The sequence below is a fragment of the Sorex araneus genome, chromosome 3 (genome assembly GCF_027595985.1).
Source record: "Sorex araneus isolate mSorAra2 chromosome 3, mSorAra2.pri, whole genome shotgun sequence".
Taxonomy (NCBI): Eukaryota; Metazoa; Chordata; class Mammalia; order Eulipotyphla; family Soricidae; genus Sorex; species Sorex araneus.
In genome coordinates, this window is record NC_073304.1 from 30962243 (window position 1) to 30981200 (window position 18958).

At 56.6% G+C, this 18958-nt stretch overlaps 1 protein-coding gene across 1 annotated transcript in view; it reads right to left on the reverse strand.

Annotated features, from left to right (window-relative positions):
- Positions 1–18958, reverse strand: part of PLEKHD1 (pleckstrin homology and coiled-coil domain containing D1) — a 26629-nt gene continuing 7671 nt past the window's right edge. Inside the window, exons 3-14 of the mRNA XM_055130200.1 lie at positions 16222–16315; positions 15866–15955; positions 15640–15716; positions 14890–14981; positions 14115–14167; positions 7475–7569; positions 5257–5350; positions 3414–3595; positions 2754–2886; positions 2390–2534; positions 1743–1892; positions 1–1347 (exon numbers count right to left, since the gene is read on the reverse strand). Coding sequence (XP_054986175.1) covers positions 1178–1347; positions 1743–1892; positions 2390–2534; positions 2754–2886; positions 3414–3595; positions 5257–5350; positions 7475–7569; positions 14115–14167; positions 14890–14981; positions 15640–15716; positions 15866–15955; positions 16222–16315 — 1375 coding nt within the window. The 3' untranslated portion in view covers positions 1–1177. The remainder of the gene's footprint in view (positions 1348–1742; positions 1893–2389; positions 2535–2753; positions 2887–3413; positions 3596–5256; positions 5351–7474; positions 7570–14114; positions 14168–14889; positions 14982–15639; positions 15717–15865; positions 15956–16221; positions 16316–18958) is intronic.

Genomic DNA, 18958 nt, shown 5'->3' on the forward strand with positions numbered 1-18958 from the left:
CAGATGTAGTGCCTGAACCCCTGTGTTAGGTCTCCAGCCTGCAGACCCTTCTCTGAAGAGGACCCTTAGGCACCGGCAGCTTCGGAGGGTGGGTATGAAGGAGACCAGCAGGGCAGACTGTCTATCAAGGGGTGAGGGCACACAGCTGAGGCAAGTCTCAGTCTCCTGGCGGTGGCAGACTTCCACAAAAGCTGCACTTGACATTTCAGCTTCAATCATGATGACAGGGGCCAGCCAATGGCAGCTGGTCCTACCATGGGCTCTGGGCCCCCCACCTTTGGGGTACATGATTACATCACTTCACTGAGCAGAGCCTGAGCAGGGAGGGGGGGTCATCTGATCCCAGAGCCCAGCCAGGCCACCGGAGCAGAGGCAGTGGTCACTCTGCCCACCACAGACCAAACTTGTTACTAGTGGGGCCCTCAGCACGGCTGCTGGCCCCAACTCCTGGCCCTCACCCTGTGCTAGCTACAGGGGCGGTGGGACTCAGAGAGGCGTCACTTCATTCTGTAGGGCGCTGAGGCTGCAAGGCGTAGGTTTACCTGAGGAAGTGAGTGGTGGTGCCAGCTTAGGCGGCGGGGAGGGGGCAGGAAGATTAGGGTGGTTAGGGGGTGTCAAGTGCCCAGGGGCTGCTCCTGGCTCTGTGCTGAGGAGCAACCCCTGGCGGTGGCTTTCTGCCAGGTGTTGGGTCTGGAAGCTGCTTGGCCAGCTTTGCAGCTTTGCTCTCTCCTCCCCACAAGGCATCTTCAGAGAAATACCTATGACTCTCAGATGCAAAGACAGGGTTCCCCAGGATGAGGGGGGGCGGGGGAAGCAGAGTCAAGGTGGGGAGCACAGACAGGGCAGAGCATCACAGAGAGGTACAGTGGGCCCTAGAGGGCAGTGGCCGGGCTCACCCCATTCCTCAACTCTTCAGTCGGCCCCCTCCTCACCTCACCGTGGCAACCAGACAATACCCAGCGGGACTCAGGCCTGCGTGGGCAAGGATCCGAGGGAAGGGCTGGGATGGGGTGACGGCGGGTGGCGGGGGGTGGGGTGGGGTGCCCCTGTCCTCTGAATCCTTCCGGTGAAGCTCAGGCCAGGAAGGCGAGCAGAGAGCATTCAGGGGGATCCAGACCTGCCCCGCCATCCCCTGCAGCCCAGCGAGTCAGGACGTGGAGGGATGGCAGGGGGTGGATCACTTTCCCCCTCGGGGAAGCGCTGGGGGAGCTCCGGGCTGGGTGGCCATGATGTGGTAGATGGACTCCCGGAAGCGCTGGTCGCGGCTCAGCCGCTTGGCCACCTCCTTCAGCTCTTCCACGTTGTTGGCTTCCAGCTGGGAGGTCAGGAGGGATGGCGAGGGCTTCACTGCAGAGGCAGTAGCACCATGAGCTTTCATCCACCAAGCACCAACCCCCGCCCGCCAACCCAAACCCCGCCCACCAACTACAATACCACGCCCACCAACCACAAACCCCGCCCACCAACCCTAAGCCCCGCCCACTGGGTTCAAACCACTCCCATCAGGCCTCAAATTACACCCATTGGGCATCAAACCAGGCCTCCGGCCCCGCCCATCTCCGAGGCTCCTCCCCAGTCCCAGCCTCTGCCATCCCCAGAACCTCTAGTACCCAACAGATTCCAGGTGGCACAGTCAGGCTGCAGATCTGGACCAGCTGTGTCCACGCCTGAGTCAGCTGTCTTTCAGCCTGGGACCTCCATCCCCAGCCTCACCCCTGGAGGGACCCCGCAGCTACACTCACTGTCATTCCAGGAGGTGCTGGAGCGGCGCCGGTGGAAGCGGCAGCTCTTGATGCGGCGGGTGGCTGCCTTGTGGATGTACACGGAGTTCTTCATGATGACCGGCATCTTGGCCTCCAGCTCCGCATTCCGGATGCACTCCTCGAAGAACCCTGTGGCCGCGTGTACAGGGCTGCGGGCCTTCCCTCGTGCCCGCCCGCCCTGCCCTCCCCACGGTCCTGAGTAGGAAGTAGGTGCGCCTGGCCGCAGAGTGACAGAACCCGCTGATGAAGGGGCCCAGGACAGCCTAAGTCCCCTTGGACCCTGTCACACCCTAGATCCGATAGTCTAAACAAAGTTCTCTGAGGAGCCTGTGGAAGATGCTCCATCAGTCCCTGGGACCACTCAGTGCATCCTACAGGGCACTAGGTGCTCTTTGGAGTTCCCAGCGTTGGGGTTCAGCTCCACGGCTGGGCATTCGAACAGGAGGGAAGGGCTTACTTTTTTGTTTCTGAGCTATACCCAGCAGTGCTCAAGGCTTGCTCCTGGCTCTGCGCTCAGGGCTTACTCCTGGTGGTGCTCGGGGGACCATTTAGGATGCTGGGGATGGAAGCTGGGTCCTGGGTATCTTCACCCCTGTCCTATCTCTTGGGCCTCCCTCAGGGCTTACTTTTCAGGTGGCTCACGTCTGCCCGCATCCTCTCCTCCTTCTCCTTGTTTCGCACCTTGGAGTTGAGTCCTTGTTCCAGGCTCCGCAGGGCCCCCTCTGCCTCCCTCAGTCGCCTCTCCAGGTCCATGCGGACCTTCACCTCTGCCTGAGGGGAGAGGGGAGAGAGAAGTGGGGGTGCTCCAGAACAGAGGTCAGACTACCCACCCCCCAATCCTTCCCTCACCAGACCCCCTCAGGGGGCCTCGCTTGCCTCTGGACTTGACTAAACGTCACGGCCTTTGGTCTGGCGTCTCCTGCCCTTGATTCAAGGGCCGGGCCTGGCCCCCCGCACCCTCCCTGCGGCCCCCCAGTGCTGCTCCCGCACCTTGAGCTCGCGCTCGGCCTGCTGCTTCTCTGCCGTCAGCTCCTGCAGCGAGTTCTGCAGCGCCTGGGACTGGCTGGAGTAGAATTCCCGCTCCTCCTCCAGGGCCCGCGAGCGCTCCTCATTCTCCTTCATCCTGCCCAGAGGAGGCCCCGGCTCAGCCATCCACTTGCCAAAAGGGGCTTCCCGGTGGAGGGCGACCCCGGGCCAGGGACCTGGCTGGAGGCACCCTAAGGCTCAGGCTCACTGAACCCCAGCAGTCTCCGGAGATGGCAGGGCTGAGGCGGCCCGGGAGCAGCTGCAGGGCTGGAGTCAGCTGGGGTTCTGGGTCCAGGGCTTGTTATGTCTGGGTCCTAGGGGAAGTGCTCGACTCCCTGTAAGGCTCTGTTCCCTCAGCTGTAAAGGGAGGCGCCTAGGACCTGCCCAGCCCCGGCCAAGCTTTGCTGTATGGACCCAGGATGTTTCCCATCACTTTCGGGTCAGCTCTGGGTAGTGCAACTTCTCTTCCCACTTGCTGTGTGCGAAACCTGAGGCCCAGGGAGCAAAGTGAGCCACCCTTGCCCCTTCCGGTCAGTACCACATGGAACCAGAGGCCACGAGTTAGCTCGAGGATGGCCGGCAGCCCCCACGGCCCTGTGAGCTCAGGGGTCCCAGGTCCCCTACCGCTTCTCTGCCAGCAGCTTCTCCTCCAGCAGCTGCTGCATTTTCTCCTCGATCTGCCTGAGGTTGCTGTGGAGACCCTCGCTAGGAGGGGGCTGCGTGCTCTGATCGGCCGGTGTCTGCAGCTGGTTTTCGGTCTCCTCCTCCAGCATTTCCAGAGTTTTCTTCTTTTCGAGGGAGAGTTCCTGGCATGGGGGAGGGAGGGAGAGCCTAATGAAGGTGTCCAGCTAGCAGCGCTCCTCTGTCCATCAGTTCCACGAAGTGATGTCCCCCACTGAGTCCTCCAAGTCCCCCACAGGGTTTTCCAAAATGGGATATCGATGCCGACCCCTCCCTGCCACTGCGGGGTGCTGGAATGACTTAGGGGGCTGTCGGAACCTTGGGTGCAATTGAAGGATTTCAATCGGGGCTTTCTCTCTGGCCCCTTAGAGAAGGTAGATATCCCCAGGGATGCTGAATCCTGAAATGGGTCAGCGAAGTAAGTTTGGGAACCTATACCACCAATCTGTGGACCAAACCACTCCATAGGTGGAAAAAAGATTGAAAACTGCTGCTGGACACTCACCCTCCACCCCCAACACACACAGACACACACACACACACACAGACACACACACCCTGTGAGGCAAAGGGCCAGCCAAGATCTCACAGTGAGGGGAGCTCACTCTTCCTAGAATGAGAGATATGAGGAGCCCAGGGCAGCTTCAAGGGGAAACAGAACCTATAATGAAGCCAAGGCCCAGGAGCACTGTGGCTTCCAAGGGTCCTCAACTCTCTGGGGCTGAGGGAGGGGGCTTGTATTAGTGAAAAGCACTCAACAGAAACCAGCCCCAGAGCAGACAGTCAGTCAGACAGACAGACAGACAGACAGACACACACACACACACACACACACACACACACACACACACATACCCTGGAGCAGGGACTCCCTAAGCCGCACCTCCTGGCTGTGGGAGAGGTTCCCGTGCACTGCAGGCCAACCCCCAGCGGGCAGAGGGAGCAGACGCGCTCCAGCCCGCAAGGCCCTGCTGCCCTGGGCAACTACAATGGCTCCTGCAGGGTGAGCCGGTCTCACTCTGGGTGTGGGTTTGGAGACAACGGAAGACTCAGCCTAGTGAAGTTCACAGTTTGGCAATCAGGAACTCAAGGTGACATCGCAGGATACAAAGCGCTGCAGGAGACCAGCTCTCAGAGCTGACAGAACCAGAGTCCGGGAGGGGGGAGCAGGAGGAGACTTGGCGGGGGAGGGGGGAGGGTTGTGGTGCTCTCAGGCAGAGAGAGGTGAGAGGCTATGTAGAAGCAGCAGCATGGCCAGAGTTGTGCACTGGGGAAGAGCTGGACTTCTCAGGGGCGTGCAAGCTCAGTGGCTTGTGTCGAGATTGGGGTGTCTGCACTGGATGTGGGGGGGCGAGTGGACAGGAGGCGAGGAGAGGCTGAGGCTGGGACCTGCAGGCCATCTTACTAAGAGGTCTGCCCTGTGTCCTGGACACGTGTCACCCCCCCCCCCACACACACACACACACATGGTTTCTGTAGTGTCAGATGGGCCTGGCAGCTGATTTCCCCCCAAGCTCAGTTTTGCCTTGAGCGGCCAAGAGTGTGAGCCTTCAGAAGGAAGAGGTGGGAGACGCCACAGCCCGCCCGAATCAATCCTCCTAGAAAAACACAAGCACCGAGGAAGGTGGGTTTCCTGAGGCCTTGGACACAGCAACGGCAAGCCTGAGAGCTTCGGGCCTCGCGTCCCAGCTGGAATTGCCAACCGTGCACAGAGCAGAGACTCTTGAGGTCTCTGTCCCTTTGCGTCCGGTGCCTGCCCGGTGCAGCCCTGCAGCGGCCTCCTCACCTCCAGCGTCTGCTGCAAGGACTCTGTGAGGTGCCTCAGCTCCTTCTTCTCTTGCTCCACACCCTTGAGGCATCTGGCGGTCAGTTCGAGCTCCCTGTGGGAACAGAGCGCGGGTAGAGAGCATGCCCCTGCCCGCCCCCTGTGTCTGAAGACAAACTCTGTTCGGGGGGGAGGCCAGGCCTGCTGGGCACGGCACTCCTGACAGAGGCTGCAGAGAGACCCCAGCCACACGCCACGGGTCATTCAAACCAGCTACATCTGCATCCCTGGTATGGGCAGGAACTCAGGGACACCTCCCAGGCAGAGAAACGTGGAAGAAACAAAATTGGTCCAGCCTCGACCGCTGCTGAGATGTGACCTGGGGGCCGCACGCGTGTGCGGCTCCTCCGCAGCTGCACCCGCGTGAATCCAGACCCAGCTGAACCAACTACAACATGGACTGCTCCTAGCAGATTGTTTCCTACCAGAGAACTAAGCCTCGACCCCATGCCCGCCCGGGAGGGGAAAGGTATTTCTCTCTCTCGCCTGTCCCTTCCTGGGGATGAAGGGCGTGGGGGCCGCCATATTATGACGACCACAGATGGGGTTTACAAGCTTGCAATGATCAAATATCCGGAAGAAATCTCCCTGGACTCAGTTGTTAAAGTACAGAAATACAAAACTGCGCGGCCGCAGTAGCGACCTCATTTCTCTTCACAACAGGTCTGACTCTAGTGGGGTGCTCCTAACAATAATGGTGAGGTTTGTGTTGAAATATTGAATGTAACCAAAGTAAATAGAAAGTAAAGTGAAATTTATCAGTTACAAGGCAGGGGGGGGGTGCGGGAGTGGGCAGGATGGGAGGTGTACTGTGGTTTGTTTGTTTGTTTGTTTTTTGTCTTCGGTGGTGGGATATGGGCACTGGTGAAGGGATGGTTTTTTCAGCATTGTATGACTAAGACTTAAGCCTGAAAGCATTGTAATTTTCCACATGGTGATTCAATAAAATAAAATTAAAAAAAAAAACTGGTCCAGCCTCACCCCACAGTTGTTTTTTTTTTCTTTTTGGGTCACACCTGGCGATGCACAGGGGTTACTCCTGGCTCTGCACTCAAGAATCACTCCTGGCAGTGCTCAGGGGACCATATGAGATACTGGGAATCGAACCCGGGCCGGCCGCATGCAAGGCAAACACCCTACCCGCTGTGCTATTGCTCCAGCCCCCTCACCCCATAGTTTCTGAACAGCCCTCGCTAAAACCTACACCTCCTCTGACAATAGAATACGGCTGAGGCCCCTCCTTGCTCTCCTCTTGCTAAGCTGGGGGCCTGCTTTCACCGTCCTGTTTGAAGGGTCTTCCCTTCTCCTGCCCAAATGCCCGAATCCCACTCTCCTCCATGACCCAACTCCATCTAACCTCTGCTCAAGTCCACAAGGATCCCTCATGGATCTTACTTCCTGCAGCTCAGGGGAGCCCACTCTCCCACTAGCCCAGATGGTAGGGCTGATGGCCCCAGGGTTAGCAATAAAATCCTTGAGGAGAGGCTCTGTCTTCCCTTCCACACTCTCTGGGCCAGGTCTGAGTGAGCTGCTGCTCGATTCTATCGCTGGAGACAATCTCTGAGCTTCTCATTTTTCCCAAATATATGTCAAATAACTGTCACTTATTAGATGGAGAATATAGTTGTTGCCAGCAAAACCTTCTTGGAGTATCAGTGATGACAAATGCCACTCCTCAAACCGCCCTTCAGAGCAGCAATCTCCAATGCCTAGATAAATGACCTCAGATCATCTTTTAAAAAAATACAGATTTCTAGATCTTTTAGATGGTTATAATGTGAAACTGCATTTGCAAGCCACATAGGGACTAAAGACTCCAGGGGATTTTCTTAGGCAGAATGTGAAAGAACTGAGCTGGAAAGACAGAGAGTAGAGGGGGCCTTGACTAATGGCAGCTCCAGGCTGGCCTGGTCTGCTCTGCCCCCGGAGAAGGGATGTTTGGTGGAGGCGTGAGGGACTGGTGGCCTGGGGGTAAGGGGGTTGGATGACTGCATGTATCCCCCATGCTCTGTGGATAGAAGTGACCCATTTATGTGGTGTCAACAGCTCCTTCTGTACACAACCCCGGCCGTTGGGCATTGGGAAGCATTATCCAGTGGTGTCGGTGGATGCCTGTAGGTCCTACCTGCCCTAAGTGGGGTGTGCCTTCCTCCCGTGCTTCTCAGGGTCCCCACATCACCTCTTGATCTGCTCCTGCTCCATTCTCAGCTCCTGTACGACCTCTTCAAACTGCTGCTTCTCAGCCTCCAGCACCTGGTTAAGGCGTTCAAGCTCCTAAAGAGAATCAGGGCAGAAGTCATGAGTCAGGGGGCAGCAATGGGCCCTGGAAGTCAGAAACCCCCATTCTTACTCCAGGGGGCCCCTCTGGGATTTAGCACCTCTAGGCCATAAGCAGGTTTGGAAACTGGGTCAAGGTAATGCACGTTTTAGATGTGGAAGGGCTGGTCTAGAAATGATCCCAATACTATTTCTTGCAATTGGGATGATGGTAATTCTAGCTGGCTACTCGGTGGGGAATGTCACTTGCTTCCAAAGGCCTGTTGGACAGACTTCAAGTCCTGAAAGAAAATGAGGTGCTTGTATATTTCCATGCAATATCCCTGAAGTGACACTTATTAGAAGTGGCAAATAAAAGCCATTCCAAGTCCCACGTCAGAGACTAATGTCTCCTATTTCCCTGGGTTTCTGGGAAACAGTTCTCAGAGATCACCGCCGCTGCCCTACTGCTCGAACCCCAGGGAACATGAGAGCCAGAAAGCCCAGGGCAGACCTCACAAGGGCCAGGCGAGTCCTTTCCCTTCAGAAAGGCACGAGCACAAATGTGTGCCCCGCGGAGCTCCTGTCTTCTGGGGTCAATGGCAGCTGGTACTGGGGCCAAATGTATCTTGGCTGGAGCTTCGCACTAACTCTGCCCCCACCTCCCGAGGCCCATTTGTGTGGGTATATTATTTCTAGATGCACTTCCTTTCTCAAATCAATGATTTTCTCAGTTTTCACTCAGGGCTCTGTGCTCTGGTATGTTGAAACCCAGCCAGGAAGCGGGTCTGTTGTGAGAGAAGTGGCCAGCGTCAGTGAGGAGGGACAGAGAAGATGGATCGACTGATACTTCAACTGATTTCAGTGCCCTCCCCACCCCCCGTAACCACCACCCTTAAACTTCTTCCCCCAGTTGCTCTTTCTTCCCCTCCAATCATGAGAAGCACCTTAGCGTGGTTCACTAATGGTCTTCCAAGGGCAGCTCATGGCTGTCCTCATGCCCCTTGGCACATGGCCAAGGGGCTCCCTGAGGCCAATGGAACAGGAGCATAAGCCTGTCCCTTCCAGGAGGAGGCCCCTAAGAGACATAACACAACACACTGTCCCTTCCTGCCCTTCCCCTGACCCGTGGGCGGCCAGGGCCACTATGAACGCTGTAGGCGCTGTCAGCCTTGCTCCCCAGAATCCATGTAGCAGAGGGAGAAGCTGACCTGTGGCTGTGAAAAACCACTAAAACATTGCGGGGGGGGGGGGGTTCTGTGCTATCTGTTTACTTTTTCTTGTTGTTCTTGGGACAACACCCAGCTGTTTTTGGGACAACACCCAACACTCAGGACTTATTGCTGGCTCTGTGCTCAGAGATCACTCCTAGTGGTGCTTGGAAAACCCTACGGGGTGCTGGGGAGGGAGCCTGGGTCAGCCGTGTGCAAGGTGAGAGCCTTAGCCAGGGTGCTATCTCTCCAGCTCTCCCTTCTGTGTCACTGGATAGAAATAGCCATGTAAACAAATAATATGCACAGTTCAAAATTAAGGGGCTGGGGCGATAGGCTAAGGGTGACAGGGATTTGTGTATTGGGCCCCAGCTTGCTCCCCTCACCACATGGCCCCTGAGTACTCCTGGGAGTGGCCCTGGGGGTCCCCAGCACTGCAGGGCTGCATCAGGTGCTCTCGGTCACCTGCCAGCCTGGTTGGCCAAGACCCAGCAGGAGTGGCCATGGGCCACCTGAGCACCACTTGCAAGGCCACAAAAATGCTTGTTCTTATAGGCCTCCCCCACTTTTCCTTGTTTTTAGAACCACACCCAGAAGTGTGTAGGGGCTGCTTCCAACTTGATGCTTTAGGGAGGGGGTTGTGGAGTCACTCTCAGTGATTCTCAGAAGACTGCAGTGCCAGGATCAAGCCTGGGGATCCTATTTGTTGTTGCTGTTTGTTTTGTTTTTGGACCATACCTGGCAATGCTCAGAGGCTACTCCTGGATCTACACCCAAGAATTACTCCTGGTGGTGCTCAGGGGACCTTATTGTGGTGCTGGGAATTGAACCCAGGTGGGCTGCATGCAAGGCAAGTGCTCTACCCCGCTGTACTATCACTCCGGCCCCTCCTGAGGTTCCTGCTGAATCGTCTCCCCAATCTGGCATTCTTTTTTCAATGACAGTTATGATCTGATTACAGCCTCACCTGCTGACACATGCTATGGCTAATGATGATAAACACCTCTGGGACTCGGACTTAGGTTCTTTCTGCTGGCCACTGCCCTCTGTACCAGGGCTGGTGAGGGCTCCTGAGAAGGTTCTAAGCTGCGTACTCCCTGGATCAGACCTAAACAAATCACAAAACACCTGGCTCTCTCAGACCTCAAGCTTTTAGCTCCTTTAGAGCAGGTAACATTAACCCAGTGGACACTCCCCACCTCCCTCCACACACACACACACACACACACACACACACACACACACACACAACCTCACATTCTCCTCTCTGGACAACTCCTTTTTCCAACATGCCAACTTGAAAATATTCCCCTTACTACTTAGGGAAATGTGCATAAGAATATATTTTTGTAATTGAAAATGGAGACGAGGGGGCCAGAGGGAAAGCCTAGAGGCTGAGATGATTGCCTTCCACAGAAATGACTCCAGTCCCATCTCCAGAACCACACACATGATCTCGTGGGCATCAGCAGGAGTGATCCCTGAGCACAGAACCAGGAGTAAGCCCTAATCAACGCCCTCCCAAAAGGAAAATTAAATTGAAAAGGAGACCAAAGTTTATGTATAGATGTGTAATTTATAATAGTGAAACTAACCTAGATATATATATTTTTAAAAAATCTGGGCTGTAGCAAAAGCACAGCGGGTAGGGCGTTTGCCTTGCACGTGGCCGACCTGGGTTTGATTCCCAGCATCCCACATGACCCCCTGAGCACTGCCAGGAGTGATTCCTGAGTGCAGAGCCAGGAATAGCCTTTGAGCATCACTGGGTGTGACCCCAACCCCCCTATAAAAAGCAAAAAAAGCAAAAAACCAAAACTCTGTTCAATGAAGCATCTCATATGATTAGTCTGTTCATGGCCATTAAAGCCAACTATGTTTAATTACATAGAAATGTTTAATTATATGGAAAAATGCTGAATGTACCATGTTAATGAACGACAACACACACACAGAGATAAAGAAAAGCAGCCAGCAAAGAACCAGTGCCTCATACTTTTCACGTATCCCTTATCCCTTATCCGGAATGAGTGAGTTCCTAAGAGTTTAGTGGGGATTTGTACTGAGTGATATTACACAGAAAAACTGGAGGCCACCAGCCCCACCCCCACCTCCTGGGCAGGAAGTCAAGGCAGACTCTGGGATCCCGCCCTGTCCAGACAAGACGGATGGGCAGAAACATACTCTGAAGTGCTTCCACCAGCTTTACTCACAGGACAGCACCCTTGTCCCTCCTGCTCTCCCTCTGCCTCTGATCTCATGATACACAATGTCCCTCTTTATCGCAATCGTGGCGTAAGAGTACAGGTGCCAAATATAAAGGCCAAGAAGCCAACAAAGGCCTCCAGTACTGACCTCACCTTCCCAGCCAACTTCTTCCTCGGCGCATTCTGACCCAAACCATCACCTTTTAGGGAAACTACCAGACTGGAGTCCCCAATTCTGGGAATCGGCCACGGTGGCACCTGTCGTGCAGCCTCCTCTTTCTCAGCATTCCCTCTTGGGAAATAAATGCACTCTCAGGTGCCTTTTCCCAGCCCTCACCCCCCCCTAAAAGCCGGCCAGGAAATGAGATATTTGCTGGAAACCTATATTATCTAAAGCATGTGTAACAGGTCCGGTGCGATAGCAGGGTGGGTAGGGCACTTCCCTTGCATGTAGCTGACCTGGGTTCAATCCCAGGCATCCCATACTCCTGAGCCCCACCAGGAGTTATCCCTGAGTCCTGAGCACATTAGGGAGTGGCTCTAAAATGAGTGAGAAAGAGAGAGAAAAGGTAGGAAGGAATGAGGAAGGAAGGAAGGAAGGAAGGAAGGAAGGAAGGAAGGAAGGAAGGAAGGAAGGAAGGAAGGAAGGAAGGAAGGAAGGAAGGAAGGGAGGGAGGGAGGGAGGGAGGGAGGGAGGGAGGGAGGGAGGGAGGGAAGGAAAAGAGGGAGGAAGGGAGGGAGAGAGAGAGAAAGAAAGAAAGAAAGAAAGAAAGAAAGAAAGAAAGAAAGAAAAAGAAAGAAAGAAAGAAAGAAAGGAAGAAAGGAAGAAAGAAAAGAGGAAGTGAGGAAGAGAAGGAAGGAAGGAAGGAAGGAAGGAAGGAAGGAAGGAAGGAAGGAAGGAAGGAAGGAAGGAAGGAAGGAAGGAAGGGAGGGAGGGAGGGAGGGAGGGAGGGAGGCAGGAAGTCAGAAAGTCAGGAAAGCAGGAAGGGGGAGGGAGGAAGAGGGGAGGGAGAGGAGGAGAGAGGGAGAGAGGGAGAAAGGGAAAGAGGGAGGGAGAGATACTGCTCTGGAGAGACAGTACAGGATTAAGGCACTTGCGTTGCATGTGACCAACCCCACGTGATCCCTGGCACTACCTATGGCTGCCCGTATGTACAACTGGAAGTGATCTCTTATCACACAGTAAAGAGTAGCCCCTAAGCATCACTAGGTGTCACTCCACAAACAAAAACAAAGGAAGAAAAAGGACAAAGGAAAACTCTGGACAGAGTGAGTGCCCACAGCGGGCATAGTAATGCAGATCTGGGCGGCTCCCTCCTGCCTGCCCACAGCTGCCCCCACCGTGGGCACAGCTGGGCCCCAGGGAGGCGCTCTCCCATTCTGGCCCCCAGCCCGAGGCTCTCCCACCGGCGGACCGTGCTGTCGGGGAGCGAGGCTTCGCAGGAGGCCCGTGCAGTAACGTCTCCAGTGTCCTCATTTCGGGGCTAAAGACCTAGATCGAGCGTCTAAATTTTCCTCCGGCTCGAAGCTGCCCCAGATTTCGCCTCTCTGATGGGTAAGTCTGTCTTTCTCTCGCCATCGGTGCCCGTGTCGGTCCCTCCCTCCTGTCCCCTGGTGGCAGGGAGTACCTGTCTCTAATTGCCAGTTACCAAGAGGGGCCTCACTCTACAAGGCCCAGCACGGGGAGGGGAAAGGGGGGCCGGGTACACCTGGAGATGAGGTGCCCGCACACGCTGGGAGGAAAGCGCCCCACTCCCCATTCTCCACACGCTGGGGGTGGGCTGTCGGCTAACTCCATCTCCCCCTCTTGCTTGTCACTTTGGGCAGTGCTCTGCCAAACTCGGCTCCCCACTCCCACACCCAGTGACAGAACCCAACCCACTTCTCTTGGGGCCACCAGCGGTTACAGTGACAATTAAGATGATTTTCCTCTTAATGATTTTTGTCTGTGTGGTTTGGTTGGGGCTTGGGGGCCACTTCTGGCTGTGCTCAGAACTTATTCCTGGTTCTGTGCTCAAAGTGATCAGCCCTGGCAGGACTCAGGGGGATCATATGCAGTGATGGAGATTGAACCAGGGTCGGTCAGGTTGTGCAAGGCAAGTGCTTTAAGCCCTGTACTATCTCTCCTTGGACTGGAGCGATAGCACAGCAGGTAGGGTGTTTGTCTGGCACACAGCCAACCCGGGTTCGATTCCTCCATCCCTCTTCGAGAGCCCGGCAAGCTACCGAGAGTATCCCGCCTGCACGGCAGAGCCTGGCAAGCTACCTGTGGTGTATTCCATATGCCAAAAACAGTAACGACAAATCTCACAATGGAGACGTTACTGGTGCCCGCTCGAGCAAATCGATGAACAATGGGACAAGAGTGCGACAGTGCTACTATGGCTCCTTAGTGTTCTTTTATCCTAATCCTTGATACAACGACACTGAGGCTCAATGGGCAAGGCACATCTGGTCACATGTGGAAAAGGATGCAAAGCACCCTGGGTGCAAAGCAGATAACATGTACAATGACAAGGGTCCAAAATGTCCATTCAGTGAGTGACCTGGGGTACAACTCAAAGGGGTGAGCACATACCTGAAGCCCCTAGTTTAATCCCTGACCCTGCAAGTTTCCATGAGCACAGCCTGGCCTGGCTGAACTCGGAACTGTCTTTTCTGTGTGCTGACGCCCTGCAAGCACTCTTGGGGACAGCGCCCAGCCAATGCTCACTCGGTAAGTCGTCCACAAACACCCGGTGCTAGGGCTGCTCAGGGGGCGGTCATGGTTTCACTCAGGGCAACTCAAAGCTGCTTGCCAGAGCGGGAAAGGGTGCCTGGCGGGGAAGACTTAGCGGAGTGAGTGGGAGAGGCAGGCGCTGAGTCCAGGCTACTGGCCCCGCTCAGCAACTTGCCTGGGAGAGGGTGAGCCAAGAGAGCTGGCCAAGAGCAGATAGACAGACAGACGGATGGATGGACTCAGGCCCTCCCCGACAGCTTCAGCACTCTGCAGCTTCAGGTCTCGGGCAGTTCATGGGCACGACAGGTCTATCACTCATACCAACCCACACGTGACCTGTTAAGCACATACGATGTGCTGGGCACTTTCTGGGTAACATCTCTCCCAGTCTGGGGGGTGCACCTGATGGTCTTGGGGTGTGCCTACCTCCCTCTGCTCCCTCTGAAGGCAGAGTTCTTCTGTCTCTTCCATCAGCTTGTCTGCCAAAGCAAGCACACACATACATCGTCATAGCACACACATATACTCACATCTCCCAAGGGAAAGGATGGCCCTGCCCTGCCAGTAGCCAGAAGTGGCCACTCTCTATTGCCATCACTGTGCCTGATTTGCACATTCAGGAGGTAATGGCGGTGTCATCCTCGGAAGCTCAGGAGGGGGTCTCTGTACTCCTGGGGGTGCTGTTACTCTCTGCACTAAGCGTCTGGCTAAGGTCTGGGGAAAAAGCAGGGTCCTGGAAAAGAGGGGGTGTCTGTAGCAGGAGGAGGAGAGCCAGGAGGGGGCCCCAAGCAGCTCCTATGGTCAGGTTGGTTTTCTTTTCATCCTGGCCACAGTTGGTGGTGAGGGCATGGGGTGCCAGGGATGGAGCCCCGAACCTTGAACACTCGCGTCCCCTGGGTCAGGTTTCAGGTGGGACTGGGGGGTAGCTCAAAGCAGTGCAGGTGGTGTCCCAGAATGGGGAACTGCTCTCAGGAGGCCCGACTCCCTGCTGGCACTGTGCTTGCCAGCCCCTGCCCAGCTCCCTGTCTCCGCTCGAAGCACAGCGCCGCCTCCACATGGAGGATCCAGACGCTGAGGCTAGAAAGGCTGGGCCAGCCGGAGACACTCTCCACAGCGAAGGGTGGAGCCGGCTGAGCATGCGGGTCCACTGCTAGCCCCCCGCGCCCCAGGGCCCAGCTCCCCGTCCACCCCTCCAGCCAACCTAAATATTCCTGCTTCTCCTTGGCCAGCTGCAGCCCCTGGGCCTCCAAGCTTTTGATCATGGCTTCTCCCAGCTGGGCGTTCTTCCAGGTCCTGGGGCGGGAGGGCAGATGGATCCGAGGAAGAGACAAGGAAGCGTTCAGACAGGGAGGGGGAGAAAGAGGGGGGGGTCGTGCTTTGTATTTGTGCCTCACCCACATCCCATCTCTGCTCCTTCTGAATACCAGCAGCTCACACTACACCCCCCACCCGCCCCTATGACCCTGGGCTGGTGACCCGGCACATCCTGGTGGCTGGTGCAGGCAGCAAGTGGTGGGGCCCACATTCCTCAGGAGCAGAGATGGAACTGCTCCCAGCCTGCTCCCTGGGCCAGGCGCAAGAACGCCCGCTGTGTGCTTGGCTGAACTCACAGCCCGGCCTCTTTGCATGGGCAGGAGCTGGCCCAGGCCTTCACATGGCAAATGTCTGGGCTGCGGGTCAGCCTGTGCTGGGCACTCGCTCGCTCTGGTCCCAGCTACAGTCCTTCATGGGCTTGGGAAGGGGCGGGGTGTTTGGAGGCAACCAAGTCCACTAATGATGTGATAGTGGGGGCCGGGGGTGGGGTGGGGTGTTCAGGCCAGGCCTCCTGTTACTGCAGATGACCCAAGCTCTCTGGGCCCTCAGTGCCCGCAGGGAGTCCCTCCGGGCAGGTCCCGTCCACTCGCCGGCCCACGCTGGCCCCTCAGGCTGACCACCGGCTGCGAGCACTTACACCTTCCCTGACTCCTGCAGCATCTCCAGCCACTGGGTCTGCTCAAACTCCGACTCGGCGGCCAGCAGCACGTTGCCCTGCCGGGAGGAGTAGCCAAGACCTGAGCAGAGGCCACGCCCCTCCGCCCACCCCCCCCCCCACCCCCGGGTGCCGACGCCCCTCAGGTCTGGCCGCTGGAGCGGGTGTGCAGAGACCTCGTGGCCAGCCCCAGCAGCGCGTCACTCACATGGAAGTCCTGGTGGGAGATTTTCATCGCGTACGGCATGCTGGGCTCTTCCTTGGCCTCCACCAGGCAGCCCCCCAGAGGGATGACACCCTGAGGAAGAACCAGGACAGGCACAACCCCCACACCGGTCACTCGGAGCCTGCTCAGAGCTCCCGACAGCAGGCAGAGCTGAACTCAGGCCCAGAGGGCAGAGGGAGGGCCAAGGAGGTCCTCGGGGGTTGGGGGGGCGGCCCCAGGGTTGGGGGCACAGGACATCACCAAGTGTTCCAGGGGGGTCTTGTTCTACGCACGCTGTTCAACCAAATAAGACTGTCTCCTTCCCTCCTGGGACACCCCCTCGGGGCCATCTTTCTCACCTTGGGGTGAATGTTGAAGTACTTATTGGTTTCAAAGCTCTTCTTTTCGCTCTCGGAGTAGTAAAGCAGAAAGCTCTCCTTGATGATGAAAAACCTAAAGCCAGGGGTGGGGGTGGGGAGACCAGGAGAGAGGGGGTGAGGTCTAGAGCGCCTGAGTGTGCCCTGCACTCATCTTTTTTTTTTTTTTTTTTTTTTTTTGGTTTTTGGGTCACACCCGGCGATGCACAGGGGTTACTCCTGGCTCATGCACTCAGGAATTACTCCTGGCGGGGCTCGGGGGACCATATGGGATGCTGGGAATCGAACCCGGGTCGGCCGCGTGCAAGGCAAACGCCCTACCCGCTGTGCTATTGCTCCAGCCCCATCTTTTTTTTTTTTAATGAATCACTGTGAGATGCAATTACAGACCTACAAACTTTCATGATTAAGTTTCAGTCATATAAGGATCAAGCACCCACCCCTCCACCAGTGCCCATTCTTCACCACCAATGTTCCCAGTATCCCTCCTGCCACCCCCACCCCTGCCCACCCTCTACTTCTGTGGCAGGCACATTCCCCCCACCCCCCCTCTCTCCCCCTCCTTTTGGGTGTTATGATTTGCAATCCAGGTACTAAACGGCCATCATGATGTTTGGTCCTTAGTCTACTTTCAGCACACATCTCCCATCCTGAGCAATCCCTCCAACCATCACTGACTTAGTGATCCCTTCTCTATCCCAGCTGCCTTTTCCCCCAGCTCATGGGGCAGGCTTCTAAGCCCTAGTGCGATCCTCCTAGCCCTGATCTCTACTGTCCTTAGGTGTTAGTCTCCTATTACGCTACTTTATATTCTACAAATGCCTGCGCTCATCTCGAGCACCCTGCTCGTACTATCCTTACCTACTCACAGTCAACATGCAGTTCACGGGCTCAGGGGGCCTGTCCAGTGCCAGCAGCCAACCCTGCTGAGCTCAGCTCTGGCCTCAGTGCTCCCCTCCCCACCCCCGGCATAGGAGGACCTGGGGTCCTTCCCCTCCAGTCTCTTTAGTCCCCTGAGCTCTGCCTCCCCACCCCTTCAGATCCTCCCCAGGAGAGAAGAGAGCAAACAGACTCACTCTGAGATGGGTCGGCCTGCAGGCCAGCTGTGGAGCGCGCATGGTTTCGTTCTGGGGAACCAGATGGCAGCCCATGGTGACCCTCCCATTGAGGGTCTCCCCAACCTCTGAGGCCCTGTGACTCAGGCTGCCAGGAAGGAGGAGGCGTTCTTGGTGCCCATAGGACTCTCCTGGGGAGTGATCAGAGCTGGTGGGGAGCAACACCAGCCCCCCTGGGGAAGCAGAGACACTGGTCATAGAGACCCCTTCCTCCCGAGGCCCCTGCTGAGGGGCCAGCGTGGCACTGGGACTGCGGGTGCTGGGCCGGCTGTGTGGGGCTCTCAGACTCCCTGTGGTCAAGGGTGCGGTGGGGGGGGTTCTCAAGTTCCCAGAGATCATCCAGTCACCCATGTGAGGGGCCTGGAGGGGCAGCAGCAGTCAGCAGGGACGGGAGGCAGCCAGTTCGAGCTGGCCCCTGACCCGAGGAGAAGCACACGAATGCCACCATGGGCACATTCTGGGCCTGTCTGCCTTCCCCCTCTTTTTTTTTTGCCTTTGGGGTCACAACCGGTGATGCACAGGGGTTATTCCTGGCTCTGCACTCAGGAATTACTCCTGGCGGTGCTTGGGGGGACCATATGGGATGCTGAGAATCGAACCCAGGTCGTCCGCGTGCAAGGCAAATGCCCTACCCTCTGTGCTATCACTCCAGCCCCCTGATGACCTGTTCATACCGCCTGCTACTCCTTGAACCCCTCCCTGCTCCCTCAAAAGCAGGGTACCTGGGACTGGGGGTGGTCACTGGCGGGCAGGGGGAGACAGAGAGAGGTGGGCAGGGAAAGACCTGGGACCCGGGAGCCACACAGCCCTGGCTCGAGCCAGCCCCCAGTTTTGCTGCACCACCTTTTCCAAGCCCCCCTCTAAAACGGGAGTGCAAATATCTGTCTCTGGGGGCTGCTAGGAGGATTCGTGTATTGATTCAGCAATAACTGCCCAGCTCTTCTCTGCCAGACTGCTCTCGGGGCTGGGACAGAGCTGCAGGCTCACCTCAGGGAGTGTGGAGTGGAGAGGCCCCGTGAGCTCAGGGAAATGCCTTGTAAGGAAATTAAGCAGGCGGGGTAGGGGAGGGCAGGGAAGGGGCAGCCGGAGGAGAGGTCAGGACAGGGGATGCAAATAAACATTCAGGTCAGGTAGAGACTGGTCAGGAGCCAGGGATGTTGCTCAGTGGTAAAGTATATGTACACCATGAAGTCTGGATTCCATCTGGGCACCACACACAAATAGGGGCTGTCTGATTAGCTGACTTCTGAGGAGGGAGAAAAGGGTCCAGGCAGAAGGGCTGCCTATGCAAAGGCCCTGGGGTAAGGAAGGGGATTGACTCCGGAAGGACAGAGACATGGCATTAGCTGTAGAAGCAGCCAGGCCCTGAGACAACTAAGGTTGATTTGAGCTGAGCTTACTTGGTCTTTGGTATTTGCCCAGAGCACAGCGTGTGTTCTCAAGCCTCACACTCTACCCCACTGGCCCTCCAGAGGAGGCGGTGAGAGGAAGGGAGGCAGAAGGACATCTCAGGCACTCACACAGACCTGGAGGAGGAGGAGGAGGAGGAGGAGGAGGAGGAGGAGGAGGAGGAGGAGGAGGAGGAGGAGGAGGAGGAGGAGGAG